The 23,640-nt window shown below is 37.2% G+C and overlaps 1 protein-coding gene across 7 annotated transcripts in view; it reads left to right on the forward strand.

Moving 5' to 3' along the window:
* The window catches only part of CASK (calcium/calmodulin dependent serine protein kinase), a 188,638-nt gene that overhangs the window by 160,869 nt on the left and 4,129 nt on the right, over window positions 1-23,640 (forward strand). For 2 of the 7 annotated variants that reach the window (XM_036391791.2, XM_036391774.2), the window contains 8 exons: window positions 3,971-4,039; window positions 5,423-5,458; window positions 8,252-8,448; window positions 9,680-9,795; window positions 14,610-14,690; window positions 14,784-14,864; window positions 16,286-16,488; window positions 18,282-18,365. In XM_036391791.2, coding sequence (XP_036247684.1) covers window positions 3,971-4,039; window positions 5,423-5,458; window positions 8,252-8,448; window positions 9,680-9,795; window positions 14,610-14,690; window positions 14,784-14,864; window positions 16,286-16,488; window positions 18,282-18,365 — 867 coding nt within the window. The remainder of the gene's footprint in view (window positions 1-3,970; window positions 4,040-5,422; window positions 5,459-8,251; window positions 8,449-9,679; window positions 9,796-14,609; window positions 14,691-14,783; window positions 14,865-16,285; window positions 16,489-18,281; window positions 18,366-23,640) is intronic. The other 5 variants (XM_036391827.2, XM_036391783.2, XM_036391817.2 and 2 more) reach the window with 3 other exon arrangements.

Genomic DNA, 23,640 nt, shown 5'->3' on the forward strand with positions numbered 1-23,640 from the left:
CAGGTGTACACAAAAACCCCAGTGTTCTTAAATCATCCTCTTAAGGCATCACTAGTCCTTTGGCACACAGAGAATTTCTTTCACAGAATTTTTCAGGAAGATGATTCAGAAAATGAATCAAATCCTTAACTATTGAAAAAGGCTAAAATTGAACATTACTAACACAGAAATCTTGCTTCTCATGCCCGCCAGCAGGATAAATAGAGAGATACTGGGTCTTCACTAATATAATCTTCCTAGTTAAGGTATTTTCTGGCAACATTTCAGTCTATATTTGGTTTCCCCCCTCCTTCAGTCATGGACTGGTGCTCATGTAGTGTAGTTTTATGAGAAGAGGAATATAAAACAGAATTGAGGACTGGGGGCTTTGAGGCTCCTACCAGGATCACATCATTGAATTGCAAAACATCTTGTTAATCTTGAATAAGAAAAAACTGCATATTAGTAGAATCAGAGATGATGTGTCTTTTATTTACAATCCTAGGCCTTCAAAAGGTGAGGGGGGCATGGAATGTTTCTTTTTTAATAACTGGGATTCGAATTTCACTTGCCATATTTGTCTTCTTTTGTAGTAATTTAAAATAAGTGCTATTTTCTAAATATTGAGCCATTTCTGCATATATATATAGGGAAGTCTTTTCCTACACTATGTAATTCAGGGTCACTAGGCAGTTTGCAAAATCTCAGCTGAATAATTTCAGATTTTTTAGGCATTTGTGGCTTTTCCTGCACTCATGCCTTCCATTCAGTTACCAGACCTTCTATTTCATGGAGCAGACCTTGCTTGAAGACATAATAATTTTGAATTCCCTTGTGTAAAAATTGGATCAGCTGATGTGGTGTGAGGTGACCTGTTTAGTCACTGCCATGGCAAATGACCTGAGTTAACACACACAAACTTAGATAACAAGGGGCCAGGGTGTTGTTTTCTTCATCAGATACCAGGAAAATTGCAGATTTACATAAACATGAACTTAAGTAACTATTGCAACACATCCTTCTTATGGCTGATGGCTGTGTACACTATTTATGTGTTTCAGTTTTATCCCAATGATTAAGCATTTTGTTTTGGCTGCATTTGCATTTTTACTTTGTACTGACACAACACCCGGAGTAACTTTTTATAGTGTCAGATATGTGACAATGGTAAGAGAAGTACTTTATCTTTCTCTTTTTTTTTTCTTTAAACAACAAAAAAAAACCCCTATAAACATTCTTTATGTTTCAGATTGACTTTGTGAAACTCTTAAGTTGTTTTATTAAGAAGAAAAGCCTTTATACATGGGAGTTTTTAAAAGCCTGGTGGTAATCACCACGGATTTTTTCTTTTATCCTCCATGGTTTCCATTAGTGCTCAAGCATCAGGAGTTTTTATTGTCTTAAACCGTTTTTAAATTTGTATTAAAGATACTGACAGATGTGTTCCTTGAGCAAGACAGAAATGTAAAGTATTTCCAGAATTTTGGAAATTCTGTCTGTTTTTATTAGAGGTTTTGGTTTTGTTGGTTTTCTTGTTTGAGTTTCTTTTTTTGTATCTGGCAACAATATCGTTGCTCTACCCGTTTTTGTCAGTATCTAATTTGATCAGGTCATATTTATTAGACATCATTTAGTTCTTCTCTATAGATTTGCATCTCAAATACATTAGTTTATCATTCAGAAACCACACCTAAAAATGGGGAATCAACAGGAAACTGGATTTGCCATCATTTGGAAATAATTGTGGTTGTTTCCTCTAAGGCTCTGGCTCTGTGGCTCTTCAGCTGAAAAGTGATGACCCCAAAGGTTTCTGTGTTTTTTGTCTTGGGGCTGGAGAAGGCTGGGAAGTCCAGACAGTTGAGTTTACTAAAATATAATTATAATAACCTTTCTACATCATCCAGAATCACTGGATCCTCCAAGTGTTTTTCTGCCCCTATTCCCAGGAAAAGAAGGGCTTCTGCTGATTTACTGGAGAAACAAACTCACAACCCAAACTGAATTTTTCCAGGCCAGTCCTAGGCAGTCTTGTTATTCTACAAGCATCTCTGTGCTTATTGATTTGTCTCATTAGATTGTCCAAAATACAGTTTTTCTCCTAACTTTACAGTCTGGTATTTTTTGAAAGAAAGAAAATTGTCCCTAAAAAATAAAGAATCTAAATGCCTTTGAAATTCTGACAGAGCAGCCTAATTATGTAAAAGTCATACATAAAAAAATGTCTCTTGACTAACTTGTTAGATTATTTCTGACAGCACTGAAATCACCAGTAGCACTGAAAATGTATATTTTCCTCAGTGTGTTATGATGAACATTTGCTTTGAATAATATGCTGTCTTGTGTTGGGAATTGTTGGAGGAATACAAATCAAAACATTCTCAAACCAAGAAAATTTCCTTCAAAGGCAGAATCTTTCAAGACAGTCCAGAAATAGTGGCATTCTCTAAACTTGTTTTTCTCCACATGATTTGGGTGCTTGCATCAGTTTCCAAAGTTTTCCCTTGCTTCCTTGCTAAACCATCACTGAAAACAGATCATAAGAAACCATATTAAAAAAAAAAGTTAAAATTTATTTTCACCTCTTGAAAGTGAGAAAATAGCAGAGACAGAATTGCAGAGCAAGCATATAATCTCTTTATAAAGCAAGGAAGTTACTGTCTTTTTGAAAAAAGTTCTTACGGTTATAATTCGATAAAGATGATGCTGATAATCCGTACACAAAAGAAAAAAAAGGAATACTGATTCCTTTAGGCTTTTCTCTCTTTTTTTGTATTTTTTAAATTTTTTTCAGTAATGAATGGTTTATTTGCTCTCATTTGAATATTTTAAACTTGTGCTGGAGTGATTTTGTAATTAGAATTCGGGCTGATTTCCCCAGTCTGTTACAAATTGCAAATACTTATGGGAGGCAAGTTTTGTTCTTATGCATGTGGCATTAATCCCAGATTAGTGTTGCATGAACAGTTTAGCTCCAGGTTTTTAATTATTCACAAAATAATGGTATTGATAAAATATGACAGGGTTAACTTTGTTTGCTTAGGAAACTGTTTTAGCCCTTTTTCTCTGCTGTCCTTGATGTTATACAAAATAACCAGACATTCCTAAGCTGACCTCTGACATGGAATATTATATTCCAGAATTCCTGTGAGGGTAAAGGGATTTTTTTTAACAGTATATGAGTGATTATTTTATTTTCAGAAGACATGGCTCAATTATCTGACTTCATGGAATTAAGCACTATGCAGTCAAAATGGCATGTGAAAAAGATGGCTCTGAAAAACCCACCAGAAATTCCTGTTATCCTTCTTGTAGAGTTTCCCAGTGTGCTCCCTGTGTCTGCTGTCTCTGCACTGAAGTGTAGGGCCACACTGGTAGTCTGGGTCAAGGGAATTGGCTTTTTTAAAGTGCTGTATTTTGGCAAGGTTTGATACTTTCAAGTCCATAAGAATGTTGGAGGAAAACCCTCATTGTGCTGTAAAATGGATGAGAAGGGAGGAGAGAGAATCCAGCTTTCTCCTCAGTGTCTGTGAGGCACTGCAGGGAGATGCATCTTGCTGAGTAGAGACTGACAACCACCACAAAGCTGAAAAAATATTCAGAAACATCTTTAAAACAGGATATGGGCCTCACTCTATTCCAAGTACTGTTCAGGGTATAACTTCCAGGTGCTTTAACCAGGACTGGTGTGTGACTGAGGGCTGGTAGCATTGTCCACCACATGAGATCTCTGAAGTCCCAGTTATTTATTAAAAAGCTGAAGGCAACATAGAAATACCAGATTTATTATTACCTCAGATAAATCAAAATGTCAAACCTGAATCCTAAGCTGTGGAAAAGCTTTTCAGCTTTACAGAGTTTGTAGTGTGGAAGCTTTCACAAATGAAGCAGCTAAGCAAATGGTTATAAGGCTGTGGATGTAACTGTTCTTTGAAATATTTCTGTGTTCCTGTGATAGTGTTGTGTTGTTAATGAACCTTGTGTCTTATTTCAGAGAGATTCCCCCTCTACATCCAGACAGTCCCCCGCTAATGGTCATAGCAGCACTAACAATTCTGTTTCGGTAAGATTTCCAGTTCCACACAGAGAAAGTGTGAAAGTTTTGTTGGTGCTCATCTGCCATTACTGTTATACTTATCGTGTGGTCAGTGGAAAATTTTGTCCTGCTGAGAGAACCCAGGTTATCACATATGTAACTCCCCATTTTCTTTCCTTTTTTTTTTTTTAAAGGGCTTTTTCCAACATGTTCTTCTCATTAAAAGCCATACAGTGAATTAAATGTTAATAACTGTACTGTGACACTTCAGTCATCCTTAAATCATTGTCAGCACTTTCCTCAAAACTGAGCAGAGGTTTAAAGTGGAAGCTTTTATTTCCATCCTGAACTTTGGAAGCAGAGTTAGAAGGAAGAGAGTAACTGTGCAGTTGGTATCCCAAGACATTTTAGATCCTTTTTTTTTTTAAGTTTTGTGTTTGAGAGCCCTCTGGAACGTGTACTGGTTTCCGCTATCTGAGTTAAGGAATTGGTGTGCTCTCTGCTGTCGTGGTACGTGCACATACTGTGTGAAACATGAGCCTTGCCTGGATATGGAAAGCAAAAGGAAGTGGCTTTAAACTGCACTACAAACCAAGCTATTACCATCACATCTTTAACACAAAGTACTTCTGTTTTGTATGTATTCAGGTAGAAAGGTGCTGTCGATCTCCTGTTCTTCCTAAAGTACATTGGTGTTAAAATTCGTCTTGTTTCTCATTTGTTGTTGTTTGGACCAATGTAGTAACTGCACACAAGTTTCTTCAGTGAGTGCTGTCAACATCATGAGTTCATGGGACCAGCTAAAAACAAACCAAAAAAAAACCCAAAACCAAGTAACTATTTCTTTAACTATTGATAAAAATTGCAACTTAGACATAATTTGCCACAAGGTAAAGTGCTTATTAATTAGTAGAGTGAAAAATAATTTTGTGAATTAAAAATTAGGACATTTTTGTGAATTAAATTAAATTTATAACATGAAATTAGTTATAATCTTAATTCTCAGCACAGCTGATCACATTATACATTTTTAATCATAGGTTTTTTAACATTTATAATAGCCTCTCTCTTTTAAAAACAAAACTTGATACTTAAATGGAAAAGGCATTCACATAAAGAGCCTCTTTCACTTGGTGGTGCTTTTGTGTTGAAGATGCTGAATTATTTATTAAAAAGCACATTCTCTCTCTGCTTAAACTTTTTACCTGCTTTCTTCAGCTTGCTGCTAAACAGCCTGGGTTTGATTTTTCTTTAAGAAAAAAGTTATTTCTAAACATGGGTCAATGCTTTATACTTTTGTCTAACTTAACCATTTTACTGTAATGTAGTATGAATCACTAACAAACAGTGTTATGTACCCTTAAAAAGTAAAATGAAAATTTCTTCTCCTGGGTTGACTTTATTCTGCAGGACTTGCCATCGACAACACAACCAAAAGGACGACAGGTGAATAGATATCCTCCATGGGAATATTTGTAAACTTAGCTGCTAGTAAACATCCCTGCTTACCTTTTCCTCACTCATACTCTGTATGTGCTGGACTAAAACATTTAAGCTTGAAAAATTTGTTCCATTTTTTTCATTTTTCTTTTAACTCATTTGTTTGTAGCTAATTCAAAATACTTTTTTTTTTTCATGTGTCCACATGTGTGAGAGTTACAAATTCACTGAGAATTTAACTGGAGATGTTGATTTAGTTCAGAATGCATTAATAGACTTCCTGTTGTGCAGTGACCTGTTCAGGTTTTAATCTTAGAGGAAAGCTGAAATTTCTATTTTAGCTGGAATGGAGACAAGTAGGGCAGGTGTCTAAAACTCTAAAATATTGTGCTGACAGAGATTGTAAAGCTTGAGTTTATCTGAAACTAATTATTAACATTAGCAAAGTTTTTCAAAGAAAAATATTAAGGATAGTTTCTGTTAGGGCTTGATAAATCTGAAGATGGTCTCTTAAAATTTCAGTCCTTAGTCCCATTTTCAGTAACCTCCATTAACTTTTTTACCTTGACCTGGTGGTTGTGCAAATCAGCAGAGACCAAGGAATGATCTTCCCTCTCCAGAAAATTCCAAGAAAGCATGTGGGGCTCGTCAGAAGATTCCCTGTCTTTCTTTTTGCAATTTTAAGAATTTTTGTTCTTTTTCTGCAGCCTCCAAATGAGCACATACCATGAAGTGATTTGTGATTCATCTCCAGTAACTGCTCCAGTTATTTATAGTCTTTCCAGAATCTACCTCTGAATTTTTAACTGTGTACTCAGCCTCCTTCTCTACCAGGACTTATTATAATAGCTCTTGCAATTCCATTCAAGAAGTCAATCAGCTACATTAACTCTTGTCTCTGAGAATTTTTTTATATTGCTGTCTGGTTGAGTTGGCTGGAACTTCTGTTACAAGAATGGTTTGCTCTTACTTCACTTCCCATTTTTAAAGCTCTCTATGGTTCTTTCAACTTTCCATTTTCTTCTGAAGCTGCCTGAATGTAAACCTGGAGAGACTCCATGCAATACCTTCCAGGCATTTATATTAGGTTTTCATTTGCTCCTCATGTTTTTTTTTTTTTTTCCCAGAAGAAAAAACTTTGTTCAAGACAATATCAAAATAATGGTGTTTTTCTTACTCACACCATTTATAATTACATTATTTTTTCCATTTTTACCTGATTTTTCCCATTGAACCAGCATATTTTTCTTGTCATCCTTGAAACCAGTGAGGGCTTGGCTAATGGATATATTTTTATGTGTCAGGAAGTCTGTAATGTTCCATGAGCTGCCAGTATATGGTGGATAATGGCTCAAACTGGAGCAGGGACTTGAAAAGCAGGGAAGTTTCTAGATAGTAAAAATACTGCTGATGTTTTTAGACCTGTATGAATAAGCTTCAGGCAAAATAAGGGATTGGCTCAATATTGATTACTTCATGAAAAACAAATTACTAAGTAAACATAATTGGTTTCGAAATATCCTATTTCTCAAGTAATTAAATAAGTTGGGTCGCTTTTTTTAAACTCAATGCACAACAGAGCAAGGGTCAGATTTAATGTATTAAAAATTGAGTTCTGTGTTGGTCTTGTCATCTGATGCTCTCACTGCAAACCAATAAAAATACATCAGATACAAGAGAAAAGTGATTAGCCATTTTAAGTTAATTTATTCAGTGTTGAGGTGCAGATTGGATTACTTTTTTAAGTGCCATGAATAGTGCTAACACTGCACAAGTTACAGCTATTACTGGAGCAGAGTTTGAGCAGAGTTGAAAAGTGATTGTTACCGTTTCTAAGAATATTACTTTGCAATGTAATTGTTGGGGATTTTTAAAGCCTAGTCCATTTTTAGTAAGAAAATCAGCAGTAAATGTACACAAGGCTGGCTGAGACGCTGCAGGGTGATGTTGGAAGTTCATGAACTGAAGTTAGAAATTATCCATCTAGGGCATGGCACCTAATTTTGGTTTTGAGTTCCTTGGGTGCATCAGGGCTCCAATTAGCAAGCAAAACTGGGTATCACTTTTATTTTTATTTTCTAGAGTTGAGACCTCAGTAACACACAAGGAAGGGATTGGTATCATCTTTTAAATTGTGAAGTCAGAGTCTGGATTCTTTCTGTTCATGTTCTTTAGAGAATAGCTTGCTCAAATCATGAGTTCTATTTACATAGGAGCAGACTTTTACTGAAAAACCCATACAGAGAATTCCCACATTCCTCCTGAGTAACTCTGTGGTAGGAGCAATACAGGACTTCCTGAAAAATATATTTTTTAATGTCTTAAATCTTAAAACTTCTTATTCTAAAGATCACTAATAAAGCCAAAGTCCTTTATAGCATCCAGTAAAATTTCCTGTCACAGAAAGTTTTAAAACATACCATGGGACTTCAGTTGGAAAATACATTACACAGATTGAGTTGTAAGGTGCTGGCTTTTGTTCTGGGATGATTTGTGGTAGTTAATAACTGTTTGAGGGACTCCATGAGTTTATTACATTTTTACTGTTCAGGTTCTATAGAATGTAGGAAACATGAGCTTTTGAAATAACATCATATGTCTCCATCATTTGCTGGAGGGGGCATTTTCATTTTCAACTATCACTTATGCTTTGGCACCTTCCTTTTTTATTTCTTTCTTTGCTTGTTGCAACCAATGTGTGTAGCTGCATTCACAGATCAGATTTCACCTGTTACTCTGAATAACTCTGAATAGCAGTGATGATACTGCAGTGTCTCTTATAAACTCTTCTTTTTCTAGATCTATGTAAGAGCACAATTTGAATATGATCCAGCAAAGGATGACCTCATTCCTTGCAAAGAAGCTGGCATCAGATTCCGAGTTGGTGATATTATCCAAATCATTAGCAAAGATGATCATAACTGGTGGCAGGGTAAACTTGAGAACTCCAAAAATGGTACTGCAGGTCTTATTCCTTCTCCTGAACTTCAGGAATGGTATGACTTAAGTTTTCTATAAAAATGAATTTAGTTTTGATTTTATTTCTGTCTTTCATACTTTTCATTGTTGGATAGCTAGCCTTTGAATTATTTTCTCTTTTTCTTTGTGTTTTTTTTCCCAAAGTCTATATATTCATTCAATTTGAGTGGTATTAATTTTTTTCTCATGTATGCATAGCAGTAAGGGTTACCTGCAATTTCATATGTGTGATTACATTAAAAAAATAAATTCCTGTGTTAATAAACATTGTGCTTTCTATTATACTGTAGGAAACTAGGATTGAGGATGGCTACATGCAAATTGGTTATATAAGAGGGTCAAATTCATTTCTCTTTCAGCTTCTAATCAGGGGTTTTATTAGTACTGTGTACGTGCAAGTGCTGCAGGAATAGGGTTTTAGCAAGTTGTCAGGCAAAAAGGTCATTGAGGGAGTTTTAGGGTTTTCTTTCCTTTTCATTTTTCATATGAATGTCAAAAGCAGAACAAAATCACAGTGCTAGTGGCAGGTTCAATGAACAGCAGTGGCACTGAACAATGCAGAGCCTTTAAACAACCTCTTGCAAGAGCTGTTGATAAAAAATTTTAAATGGATCAGTGCGAATCCTGGGCCTTGGAAGGTGTGGCCATAACTCAGTAAATTTTAGATAATCCAGCCCAAAATGCTTCATCCAGGATTTGCTATGTAAAAGAGCTGGAGTAGTGCACTGCTCCTGTGCTGGATAAGGGAGATTTTGGCAGAAGAGGGACAGACAAGAGGCAGACAAGACCTTTAGTTCCATGTCCTGAGCTCTGTGCCAGCCCTGTGTAAGGGAGGCACAATCCCCATTGCAGCAGGGTCCCTTGCAGTGCTCCACCCTAGAGATCAATTCCAGACAGTCCCCCAGCACAGCACCACTTGCTCTGCAGGAATTTAGACCCTGGTGGTCATTCCAGACCTTGTGCTTTTCCCTTCTGATCTGCTGCAGAGTGGTCTGGATTCATCCCAGGAGCTGCCCTTCCTCCCATGCTCACTTCATCTGTGAGCTTCCATCATCTACCTCTAAGAAAATATTCTTACATCATAGTACCCCTGTATATATATTCTTTAAAGTCATTAAAAAAAATGTTTTTAAAAGTTTTACTGTACTCATGTTCCATAAAAATGTCTTGCTTTTCTAAATGATTCTGTGCAGCTTTTTAAAGATCCTTGATTACAACAGAAAATGTTTTTTCTCCTCCTTATGTCAGGCGAGTTGCTTGTATTGCCATGGAGAAGACCAAACAGGAGCAACAGGCCAGCTGTACTTGGTTTGGAAAGAAAAAAAAGCAGTACAAAGACAAATACTTGGCAAAGCACAATGCAGGTATGAACAGAAAATGCAGGTATCTGTAACAGGTTACATTTTTTGCAGTTTAAGCCTTGCCATTAATTGTTCAGCTGGCAGTATTATATAAACCTAATGAGTTACTTAGGAAAATATAAGTAAAATTCTAGTTATGCCAACATTACTCTGCTTGCTCTTTGCTATTTAAGCATGGAGCTTAGTCAGTGAGAGGCAAGCTGCCACAAAAGCAGTGCATCATAGTATATCCTGATAGAGGCTTAGATTGTTTGGGGTTTATGTGTAAAGCAGCATTAGAAACAAACAGGATACGATTTTTGCAACCTATATTACTGTACTGTGCTCTACAACAGACTGTTCTGTAGCATCCTTGTTAATATGTATTTATAGTTACAGATTACATATGTGAAAACATCATGAAAGAGCATTTTTGTTGAAGTGGCACAGCTGGAAGTAGAATAAGAGCCATTGCATAGTCAGTGTGTTATTTACAGCTACCAAATAGAGCCAGCTGTGGAGGTTTATCCTCCTTGCAGTGATTCCTGCCTGAATCCTGAATCTGGGCTTCTGTTTGTGCCTGAATCCTGAGTTTGGGCTTCTCTTCTGAGTGCTGAAAAAATGAATTGTTTTAGAAAATTTTAGAAGTGTAGAGTAAGAGATCCTTGTCAAGCAAAAGTCATTATTTTTAGTAGTAAAAAAGACAGACCCTGTCATTTATGAGCTGAATTTGCTTCTTTTCTTCTTTTAATATAAAATACTTAATGTGCTGAAACTGCTTTTCAACACTTTTCTGTTGCTCCTGCTTTGGTAGCACATTCTGTGATGCTTATGTTGTTGTGGTCTCCTGAGAGACTTGCAGAGATTTTTATTAGAATCAGAATAGATACCTGTCCAAGCAGTGTAATGAAAGTATTCTATATTACATTAATTTCTAGGGGTTTTTTTTCAGTTGCCTTCTTGAGCACACTGATTAAACAATATAAATCCATATTTTCAGGTATTTCTCTTTACATGCACAATGTGTGCAGGATCAGAGCTCATAATGTGTCACTAATACAGAATATGTGTTTCCTTTAAAGTAATTTGGCAGTAAATTCGAAGAAAGCCTAAATTCTAAGACAGTAATTGTTGTTTATACTCTTTAAATTCACTGTTGCATTTAAGATGTTCACAGGTGAATATAAAGCTATTTGTTACCCTGAAAGCTTTCACAAGCAAAGATTGAAAGCTTTAAGTAGTAGGTTCCTTCCTTTTGCTGCTGTAACACCCTGCTTGTTCTAATGTTTCCCCCTCACTGCAGTAGCACTCAACCACATTTTAATAATTATTACAAAAGCTGTTGAGAGTAAACTGGATTTTATGAGCCAAAGCCTTTCCCAGTACTGGTATCATCTGCTCCCAGCACACATTCTCACAGCCTTGCTCCTCCCTTCACTTGTGGCCATGCTGTGAACTGGATCAAGAACAACCCAAAAAAATAATTGTTTATCTTTAGGGCAGGTACATTTCTTAATGCATCTCTCAATGCAAATACAGAACTGAAAATGTCTTGTGAGTAAGCAGGGCCTGCTACAAGGGAGTGAGCTAGAGGAAGGATAGCCAGGGAAGGAGGAGAAGCAGGCAGTACTGTAGGAGCAGACCTAGCTCAGAGATTTTCTATCAGTTAAATTCCTGAAAGGAATGTGCACTTTGCAGTCTTGGCATAGGGGGACATTTTGGAGTAGGTTGATGGCACTGTGATTCACACAGTTCACCTGCCTTCACCAGCAGTGTTGTATCTTTATTTGCTTTATATCTGAGCAGGTGCTTGCCAAGAATTAGAAATACCAACGTTAAAAATTGTGATAATGACCATAAAAGAAACTGTTCCCTTTAGAATGCAGCTTCCCCTTTCCCCTAAGTCAAAAAGTTAATGTAAGCACAGATTGAAATCAAGATTTCTTGTAGAAATGTTATTGATCTTTGTGTCCCTGAGGTACTGAAGGTAATGCCAGTAATATTCCAGGGAATGACACCAAATATAGAATATTCAATATTATGAATATTATTCATTGCTCTGGTGCTCGTGTGAGTTCAGGTTTACCTGAGGTGGCACTGAATTCACCAAATTCTCTGAAGTGCTGTGTCACATCCAGGATTGTTGGTCAGAAATATGGCAGCACTTGCAGCCTTTCAGTGCTTCTGCTTCACAATTAAAACCAGATCTTTTCTTCTGCTGGATCCAAAACAAGTATAATCATTGTCAAAATGTTGCTCTTACAGGGAAGTAGAATTTATTTCTCTTTTATTCAAGTATAAAACTAAATAAATTGATCAGCAGCCTGTAATCTATTTGGACTTGTGTGTTATTTTTCTCTTAGGGGTGAGACTGGTCTGGGGTGCTGAGAAATGACCCAGTAAAATAATTCATAGTCAACTCAGATTTGTGTGGCCAGCTGATGATTTGAGAGCTGGTGTGGCATATTGGGATATTACTGGAAGTAGAATTGAGATTATTCTGCAAATCAGACATAGTTTATGAAGTAAACAGGAGATTATTTCAGTTACCTTTTAGAATTAGAAGCAAATACATTCTCCTTTGCAAGAAAAATGTAATCCTGTTGTTCTTTCCTCCATGCTTCATATTAGAGTATCAGGCAATTTCATGATCATATGTTTTATCAGTATAAAATCAGTTTTAAACCAAAGCCCACAGAAAAAATGAAATATCTTTTCCATTATTAGATTCACTGACATTTTTATAAATGCTCTAGAGATATGCTGCAGTGATATCCAGATACATTTTTCATTTATTTTGCTGAAAAGTTATTGCAGGGCTTCAGAAAAGAGAACATTCCAGAACTATGCTCGATATTATGCATAATGTAGAAAATTGCCAAGCTTTTATAAAATATGTTTATCATTTCTTAATGTGATTTATTTGCCTTGTGTTTAGACTATTGCATGGTAAAGTTTATTTTGTGCATATACTTTTTATTTTACTAATATATTACAAGCCATATCTCAATGACCCCTGTACATTTTTCATGCTGTCTTACTCCCAATGGCCTCTGTGCATGTAAGTAACCTGTCAAGTGACAATGCCTCTTTATTTGCTTCTTACTGTTTCCTTTCAAGAACTCCTTTTCTTTTATCAGCTAGTAACACAGAAGCATTGAAGTTCAGTCTTTAGTGTGCCCTGTATTCCTCCTATCTTTGTATATTAAGAAATTAATCATTTTTCTTTTGCATTTGAGAACCCCACAATCATTAGTTAAATCCATGTAGACTGAGACACATTTTCTCCATGCTACTACTTTGTGATGAAGGCATTAATATGTGTCACTTCTGGTGTTTGTTCCTGTTGTTTGTATCTAACATAACATGGCTTTGTTCAAGAAGAAAATAAAGGATTGATTTCTTTTTTAATTATTATTTTTCAATGGAAAAAGACACTTGCAGGCTTAGGTGGTTAGCATGGTAAAGCTGTTTAATGTGTTGTAGATCATTATTATGAAATGAATTACTGATTTGTTTAAATAATGTGAAGTTGCAAAAAGGACAAGAGTAATAATTCCGTTGTGGAATGAAAGAAAAATATGACTAAATTCTTGCTTGTAGTATTTGGGGAAAGGTTGAAAGAGATTCTTCTTTAGGATGAAATTCAAAATGCTTCAAATGGACTAGGAAGTTTTCTATCTGTATCTTTTCAAGGCCTTAAAGAGTTGGGTGTGTCAATTGGCTGATTTGTGTAGCTTCACCAAATTGAAGCCATTGGACTTCTCAGGTGAAAAGACTGCCATCAAATTGAAAAACTGAGAGATAGCCACACTCATCCTAAAAGATGGATTGGATATAGCTGAGGTGGATACACCACTTAAGCCTTGGAAACACTCAGAGAGAGATTCCATAGTTTGGATGGAGTCTCTCCTGCCTCCTTTTCATAGCGTGCAGAAATACAGAACTGAAAACTCTTGTTCATTATTCTGCTCCACAATTGCTGGTTGCTGCAATCTTTACAAATATAAATAACTGCCTCCTGCCTGCTTCTCTCATTAGAATTCAGCAGGAGTTACCAGAGATGATGTGTTGCTGGGCACAGGAGGAATAAGCTGTTATTAATGAACAAAACTTGATTTGTCAATCACTATATTCCCTGGCAATTGACAACAGATTCATAGGCATGCTGGAATTCATCCAATTTCAGCTGCAGTTGAAATGATACCTGAAATAATACTTTTACAATTTTTCCCTAAATATGGTGGAGGTTCTTTTCTGTAATGCCATCACTTCTCATTAGAATTCTTCATTCTTTCACAAGTATTAAAAGCATGTCAGTTTAATTAGCACGTGTGTTTAAAGAGAACTCTAATTACAAGTAAGTGGTGTGGTTTGAAAGAATAAATACCACAAAGTATTAACACTGTGCATTTCTCATAGATCTTGTTAAAACATTATTATGAAAGTATCCCTATCTTCAGTGTAAATAGATGTTCTCATATTGTATTCATGTCGGTCACTGTCCACAAATTTTTCTTTAGTATTGCTATTTCTCAGGAATGCAAACGTGAATGGCATGCTGTTCTAGCTGATTTTTGTGGTCTGCTGAACACTGCATGAAAGGACATGCAAACTTTGCTGAGCATCTCAGTAGCTTTGTTACTGCTCTTTACAGTTTCTTAAATGAACACTCTTGTTAAAATTGCATAAGGAATGAATGGTTTTATTTTCCATAACATGTTACTTTGTATTATAAATCTAAATCTTGATAAAATTTTAATTTGTAGCAGAATTAGTTGTCACCCTTCATATTGCCTTTTTTTTCTTATCCTTTGGGCCTTTCTTTTGTGTTTTAGTGTTTGATCAATTAGATCTCGTCACATATGAAGAAGTAGTAAAGCTGCCAGCATTCAAAAGGAAAACACTAGTCCTACTAGGTAATTTTCAGTTACTTTTCTGAACATAGCATCATAGCTTTGAAGCCTTTCTGGTGGAATATTTCTTAAATTATTTTTTGTGTTGTGGCTCAGGTGCCCACGGTGTGGGAAGAAGACACATAAAAAACACGCTCATCACAAAACACCCGGACAGATTTGCTTACCCCATTCCTCGTAAGTAGCAGGGCTCAATGTGCTGCAGAATTGTTTGTGTCCTCCTTGGCAACACCCTCCTGCTTCTACTGCCTGTGTTCAGCTCAGCTGAGACAAATCCTGCCTTGAAGGTGGGAGCTGTGTAGGATTGGGCCTGGTTCTTTTGCTTTTGCAGAGGGCAGGGTGGAAAGCAACACCATTTTTGCATCAAATATTCCTTACTGTTCACAAAACTTCTTGTTAAACCTACTTCTCTCTACCCCAAATTTGTGTTAATGAAGGATAAAAGTTTTCTCGTTTTTAACTGTATCATTCCCATGAGAAGAAGTATGAGCTGGATTTAGAGGGAACCTGTAAGTGTTTTAATTACTTCACACAGCCAAGTCTTAAGGACTGGTATTGCACTAAATAGTTCCAGGTTTCTAGAAAACACAATTAATTTCACTGCTTGCCAGTGGGTTGTTATGAAGAGCACAGAGGTGTTTTCCATTCATGACAATCTCTATGAGTACCCTGCAGGAACTGCAGATCCCATTTCATGATCTCTTGGAGATGCATCCTTTGTCCTCAAGCTGAGCACACCAAAACAAGAGCATCCAGCCCCTACCTGTCCACTCTATTTCAGACTGACCTCAGAAATGCCATACATGGCTCACAAGTGACATTCATTTAATTTTCTTCGCAGAAAGTAGTGATTTTATCTGCAGATGCTTTTAAAATGGACTCGCCTATTACCATGGTGAGCATGCCTTAGGTTGCCTGCATTAGGTTCCTGCTCTGTGGAGTCTCTGAAATTGTTTCACTGATTTTATAAGACAAGATGCATTTTCTGCATCCCTTTACAAAACCATGGTGTAGTAGGTAGCTTTTGAGATGGGCCTTAAATTGGGTTTAGAGGAGTTTAGAAGAATGTTTTATGAAGAAATTACCTGCATACTGAAAACCAGATCAAAAATATCAGGTCAGGCACAATGGCAGTTAATTGTAAAGATTAGTAGTCCATGCTTCTCTTACTACAAGTCTGTAGAAGCAATATTCAAAAAGTATGTTATTCCTTAGGAGCTTTTACTTCTCTTGACCACAGGTAATCAGGTTTTTAAACAGTTTTTTAGACTTATCCTTTTCTCACTCATAAGAACCTCATAAAAATTTAAAAAAAAAGGAAAAAGTAGAAATGTTTTTGGGACAGAAGGGGATTTAGGAGAAATATGAGTATCTTAAGTTCAGTAGACCCTAGGGACTCCACTGCTGCTTTTTCCAACACATATCCCTCAAACTCCTTCTCTTCCCAGTGCCTGTCATTCTGACTGCCTCATCCTTCATTGCTCTGTGTGTGATCTGACAGGTTCAGTTCAGTGAATAAGCATTGATAAACAAACAGAAAAGAGAAGCCACATATAACGTTAATATTGCTCCTGTACTAAAATATTTTGTATTTTCAGACACAACCAGACCTCCAAAGAAAGATGAAGAAAATGGCAAAAATTACTACTTTGTATCACATGACCAAATGATGCAGGATATATCAAACAATGAATATTTGGAATATGGCAGCCATGAGGATGCAATGTATGGGACAAAACTGGAAACAATACGAAAGATCCATGAGCAGGGACTAATTGCAATACTTGATGTAGAACCTCAGGTAACTAATTAGAAGTGTATAAAAATGGGACTCATCACAAATCCTTCAACCTTGTTTCATTGAAATGATTTTATTGATTGCACACTAGGTAAGTGCTGCATAAAGTGATGTGAAACAAAAATCCTTGAACCACCAGGATATCAATCTGGAATTCTGGTAATCATATGGTTAGAAGAACACAGAGGAGAAAGAAAAAACAGGCTCTGAAGAAACACTAATAGTTTATTTATTCATTGTAGAAAATCTGTGGAGAATTCTGATACATTTCATTTGAAACATCTGTGCAGTCATTACTTTCAATTCACAGGGATCTGTTTATATGTTTTGTTAAATGAAACAACATGGATATAGACAGTTGTGATGTTCATATTATTCTAGCAGATGGAAGGAAATGGGAGGAAGAACAAAATTGTGACCGGGGTTATCTACTTAAATTTGCTGATTTGTTTCTTCTTTGTAAATGGATTCAGGAAGTTCAGATTTTTCTAAGAATTTCACAACAGAAATGAGATACCTGACTAAATTATTTTAAGAGAGTTCAGAGTATGATGGTGTGGTGGTGTTCTTAGAAATAAAATCCCACATTTAACAGCATTCAGGGAGAGCAGCATTTATAATTAGTTCAAATGGAGCAGCTGTTAACAGCACACTCTTTTGATAAACTTTTTCAATATGCATTATTCAAGAGCTATACAATTCTCAGAAGAGATTTTAATCTTTGTTGGAATATATTTATATTTGGTGAGTGCTGCCTTTGCCACATTTCCTCCAGCTCATGTCCAGCAAGCCACTTTACTAACCAGCTTCCTCCTTCATCCATCTCAGCTCATTGAGGCCAACCTGTTTGTGGATTTATTCCTGGTTCTCTTACACCCCTTGCCTGTTCTCCCTTGGGCACTCCTATGGATTTTCTTGCATTTCAGTTATGGGGTTTGTCTCTTGTTTGGAGCAGGTTGGGAGAGGTGAATTCCTGTTGGTGGCAGCAGAGATGAAAACCTTTTAGCTCAGGAGAGGGTGGATTATGGGGGTTTTGTTTTGTTGGTTTCTTTAAAAAGAAAAAGCTTTGGAGAAGACAGGAAATCAAAAGACCAAACCCAGAGTGACCTTTAGCAGTCTGACTTTATCTTGTCCATCCCTTTGAGTTCAGCTGAGGTGTTTAACCCACTGTCCTGCACGTCAGTCCAGCCCAGGTCTGTGACAGAGTGTCACACGTGGCAGCTCTGTGTCACTCAGTTCATTAAGGCAACTCTTTAATGAGAACTCTGCTCTTTTGCACAGATTTGGTTCAGGAGATTGGAGCTGTATTTATTGCATTTAGTGCTATGCTCAGTTTTTAAACACTTCAAACTTCTCACATCGCATTTCTTTTTTTTTTTAATAATAATTTTATAATAATAAAATTTATACTCTAATCAATATTCTGAAACACAGTTGGCTCTTTTCCCTATTTATAGTATAGCTGATTTTTTTTACATGGTATTTCATCAGTCAGTTTAAATGTAAACAGAATTCCACATTCTTTGAGAGTGGGGAGAGGCACTCTGAAAATACTAAAGCTTTTACTGTCTCATAAACTCACTTTAATTAAGGATAAATACATGTTTTGACCACCAAAAATATAAAATAATAGAAAAAGTTAGGTGTCTGTATTACTAAGGTCTTGACTCCAATTCAGTTAAAACAAATCCAGCATTGGTAGATCATGAATTTGTGTCTTTTGCTTGTGTGACTAAACTTACTTCACATTGATTGTTGGAGATTTCCTCTAAAGTATCTGATTTTTTTTCCCCTAGGCATTGAAGGTCCTGAGAACTGCAGAGTTTGCTCCTTTTGTTGTTTTTATTGCTGCACCTACGATTACCCCAGGCATTAATGAGGTATGGCACGTGTCAATCTGATGTCCTGGCAGAGACAGAATTAAGGATGAGGTTCAAATGTGCAAATCAGACTCTTCAATTGTTTCCTTGTTTGTAAATGAAGAGGCAGAAAAATAATTGAATAAGGGCTTTATTAAGTTGATTGACATACATTTATTGTTTATGAACTGATAATTCAAAATGTGGGCTTCAAGAGGAAGGATCCATGTGCTGTATGCTAAAAGTACATTTCTTATATTTCATTCCCTGCTCCAGCTCAAAGATCCATTTCCAAAATCATTGGCACAAATTACTCAATTGTGAGTTGCAATGCCAGCACTGATCCCACCTTTATCTTTAGCATTTTCCCTGCACAGCAAATAAGTATCAGAAATAGGCTTTGTTCATTTTGTCAGCTGCCCTCTAAGAACTGGAATCTTTGACCCCAGGGGTAATTGCTTGTGGAATGATGCTAAGTATTCATGGAGGTCCACATCATCCATTTCCTACTTAGTTTTTATAGCGTATCTGCTCTTGCTGCTCATTTCAGGGTTACCAAGCAATTCTGGATTTAGCTGACACTAACACAAACTCCATTTTCACAAACACCTTCCTTAAACCATGATATTAAAGTATTTAATCGGTTGGATTTGATCATGAATCTGTTCCAAATATCCTAGGTGTCTCCTTGATCATCAAAACACTAAGTCAGAGGCCATGTCACTACAGCAGGTTTCTAGAGAAATGTCATTACAATATCATAAGCATGAAGCTGTGACATCACTGCAGAGGCTTGCAGGAAAGGAAAGAGCCAGACTTGCACATTTAAATGCAAATAACCTGCATGATTATTCAAACCAAAAGTGGAAAGTGAAGAATTTTGGCCTCAAGCTGGAATTTTACTGACAGCTGAGGCATTCTGCTAGTTCACTAAGATGCTTTAGTGAGCTACTTTAGATCTCAATTGGAGTTTTGTTAGTTTTTAAGCACCGGTGCTAGAACAAGCAGTGAAAGAGGGACAGGAGGGGGAAGATGGCTCTGTTCACTTTCACAGCATTAAGTCATGTCATTTCACTGTGTCTTAGGGACCCACACCCTCATGGTAAGTAAAGCTGTTTAATGTGTTGTAGATCATTATTATGAAATGATATTATGAATGATAAAAATTCTTACACCCAAGAGTGTAAGAACAAAGATCTCTCAGCACAGCCCAGCTTGCCATGTTAGTGAATAGACACTTCATGTAACTGCTGGTGTGATGCTGGGAATCAGTACAAGCTGGATAAAGTACTAGAATTTTGTCATCTACACTGAATTTTCTTTGTGTAAACAAATAGCATTGCATCAGGTACCCTGTAAAATTCACAAATGCTCAGGCTTGTTGCCTCCATACCTGCCTCAGCTCCCAGATAGTCTCTCCTTGGCCTCACTCATTTGCCAGTGGTACTTAAATTTTAATCTTCCAGCTGTAGGATGTAATACAGAGATACTTGGGACAGTTAATGTGAGAGAGAAAACTTATTCCCTCATCCACTGGGAAGAGAACAGAAATGTGCCTTTTATAGTAGTGGTGGGGAAGTACTTCATGCCAAAGAATTAGTAGAAGTAAAATACTGTGTTGTGCTGTAAAACCTGTTTTAAGCCCCTGTGACAAAAGTCTCTGTGCCCACAGAGTTTCACCCAGGCACATGAATTGGTGAGCCAAGGCCACACCTACAAAACATGCTAATTTAATTTAATTAATCAATTAAAACTAAGGAAAGGGAGGGGCAGGCAATGGTAATAGCAACAGCCCTTACCCACACACAGAATCCTGTTTTCCAAGGTTTTCTGGGCAGATAAGCAAAGTGTGTCTGTGTGTAGCAGCCTGCAGGGCAGCAAACAAGGGTGAAGTGTGTGTGTTTCCTATTTCCCATTCATGCTTCCTTTTTGAAAGGTTCATTTGCATAATGAGTGTCCCTTTCTGTTGATCCTCTTGCCCTGCCTTGTTTTATTTGACTTGCACTTTTTGAGAACACTTCTGTAATGACTGTCCTTTTTTCCCCTCCCCATGTTTTCTTAAAATTCATCTTTGCTTTTCTTTTCATTTTCCTGCATTCGTACTAATTGTACATAGCTGCCAAAATGGTGCAGAAAACTGCCTGTAAGTACCAGCTAGGGGATCACAAGGTAGCCCTGGTTATTGCAGTAGTTCTAGAATGTAGACATGCTTGTTCCCATGCAACATTACTTTTGCCTTTGGAGTCAAAATTTAATATAATAATGACTTTTGATATCTGCACTAAAATTATCTGCTAGTGAAAAGAGAGGCTATGGAGTAAAAAATATATTCTTACAGATATATATCTGAACTCTGTGGTAAAACCAGTGCAGAGTCCTGATCCTAACAGTGTCTCTCTTGAGACACTTGATGATGCTGTCAAAGACCACACAAAGTGTCTCAGTTATTGAGGCCCACACAGCAAGTCAGGAGACAAAATATTGTCATTTCCAGTGGATGTAGCCATGCACCCTGAGCAGAGCTGCAAAGCACAAGAGCAATGTAAATCATACAGGGAATCTCCCAGAGTGCCCCCACCTGTCAAATCACAGAGGAAGTTTAAATCTGATGGTTGTTGTGCTAAAACAGAGGAGAATGCATCAGAAAACCTTGGGGTGGTTCCTCTTTCCTCCAGCTGTTCCTACCTCCTTTGCCCAGACAGCAGCAAAGAGATCACAGGCTCCATTTGTTTGATGTAAACCTTTTGGAGCCAAATTCTTCAGACTTTTAGCTGTGCTTCCTCCATTCCTACAGCCAAACAATAAAAGGAATTTTTCTTAGTAAGTGTGGAGCCCACCAGCTGTTTAAATTGTAAATTTCTTTCTCTTGAAGCAAAACTGGCAAAGGCCTGATGGTGTTTACACCTTGTCCACAGCCTTAGAAGGGAATATTAGTAATTTTTTGGGCTGGGCTTTGATTGCCACAAGTGGCAGCTGTTCTGTGTATTTTCAGGCCAAAACAACCCAGTCCTTGGAGACTGCAGGTGCCACTGGTGGCTTTTATGTACATGAGTACTTCATTAATGAAGCCATGTTTAACTCCTTTCAGCTGTGGTGGAAAAGGAGAGATTATGAAAGTGAATTGAATTAGAAAGAAAAAGTCTGATCCAGTAATGGACACACTGCAACTAGACCACCTAAAATTCCTATTGCACAAGAGCTGAGGGAAGAAGGAGGTGCAGATGTTGTGCTCCCAAATGTTAATTTCTGAAGCTGTGGCCATTCATTTTTCTGCAGCTCACTGAACATTTTGATAAATATCTTCTTTCTTGACACTATTGACAGCACAACTGCTGAAGAATTTCCTTCTTGGAACATAAGCTGGGATGTTCAGTATGCAAAATTTAATTAAGACATTTTAGAGAAATTGAGAGGAACTTACTACAGCAAATACTTTGATTACAGCTAGCTTCAAAGATGAATTTTGGTATTTAAGTCTTGCAGACTCAGAGAAAACAGCGAAGTCTGACATGCACAAATAGATACTCTATCACAAACACAGGTGAAAGTTAGTCCCAAAATGAAACAAAAATCAAGAGCTTTGTCTCTTTTCCTTTTGCTGAGCTTAGGAAAGTTTGAACCTATTTGAAACTTATGGCAATGGCTTATCCCAACCTTACCACTATGCATTAAAGTATATGAAAGAAGTAATGTATTACATTTCCAGCAGGCTGGGAAATTTAGATATTCCAAAATAAAGACCACTTTGATCGCAGTAGAGTTGGATCTAGGAGAAGCTAAGTCAGAAAAATCCTGAAATTTAATGAATTTTTGAAAGAGTTTAGTGGAACCTGTGTGAGCAATGTAAAGTTTACCAGCTCACTTTTTTTAAGATGAGAGAGCTGTGAGATTTTCAGATTTTCATTGTCAGTCACAGTAGGATAGATGCTGTAGTGAGAAAAGTCCATATCTGTAGGTAAAAGTAACATTGATGGGAAATCTGAATAATAATTCAAAATCTGCATAAGAACTTAACAGTTCTGAGGCTTCCAGGGTACTTTTAGCCCTGTGTCATAGATCAAAAGTCTTTTCAAGGTGCACTATGATTTGGACAAGACAGACTATAAATACAAAATTAATCTTAGCTAGATACATTTAAAGCATTGAAAATAGTCTGCATGACAAGTTATTGACCTTCCTTTGTAGGTTAATTTAAGCAGGAAAGGTTTGATGCTCAGCTGATACAAATTGATGTCTCTTTTGGAATCTCTGAGAAGTTGGAAGTTCACCTGACTAGGATTTTGGCTTAAAGACACTGGGCCATATGAAATAGTCCACAAAAATAATTAATACTAGTGTTAATCCACATTGTTCTCCTTTTTAATAGCATAAATTAAATTTGGACACACTGGAATTTTCTACAGAAGTTCCAGGAGTAGTTGCTGGTGGTGCATAATGGCCCATACAGGGAACATCCCTTGTATAGAAATGCAGGTGAGGAGTATTTGCCTGACTTGGAAGGAAATTTGTAATAATTTTCAAGTGAAGACAAGCACACCACACAGCCCCCTCCCCATTTGAGGCTGCAGCTTCAGGAGAGAAGCAGAACTGTAACTCTGGCAGAGAACTTCTCCTCCAGAAGTGGCTGGTTTCATTGCAGCAGGGAAGGAGAACTGTCTCAGAGCAGGTTGTTTCCTTGAGGGGACCTGAAAGCTCTTGTTCCACAGCTACTTGCCACTGCAATTACAAATACTTGGGAAACTGAAACAGAAAAAAAAAAAAAAAAAAGGTGAAGCTCATCTTAACAGCTGGATAAAAATCTGTTTCCAGAATAATTTCTAGTGACAAAGCTGTGGGCACTGTGTCTGTACTTCTGCAGCCTAAACCTCTGTTTAGCAAAGTGTATCCCAGCTGATTGATCAAGTAGAGTCAGCCTATGGATGCTGCAGAGCAGCAGGAGTCACTTTGCACCAAATTCACCCCAAACCTGTGGGACAGGAAAGACTTAATTGCTTTCCTGTGACTATTTCAAGGTTCCTGAAAACAGCAAATGGGTTTGTTGGGTTCTTTTTTAATTCATGAGGTAATTTGCAGGAAGAGAATTCGCACTTACAATTGCTGCAGAGCCATGGGAAGAAGCCTTTTGCATCCAGCTGCCTCAGCAGGCAGACCTTGCTAACAAAGGTCTGATGTCCAGGGTGCCTGGTTCACCTCCCTCTGAGAGGGGCTGGAAATGCCCTGCTCTGGGACAGAAACCACAGAGCAGTGATGTGGAGTGAGAACTTCCTCATCAGTAAATTGTCATTGAAGGAAGCAG

Source organism: Molothrus ater, chromosome 2 (assembly GCF_012460135.2).
Source record: "Molothrus ater isolate BHLD 08-10-18 breed brown headed cowbird chromosome 2, BPBGC_Mater_1.1, whole genome shotgun sequence".
Taxonomy (NCBI): domain Eukaryota; kingdom Metazoa; phylum Chordata; class Aves; order Passeriformes; family Icteridae; genus Molothrus; species Molothrus ater.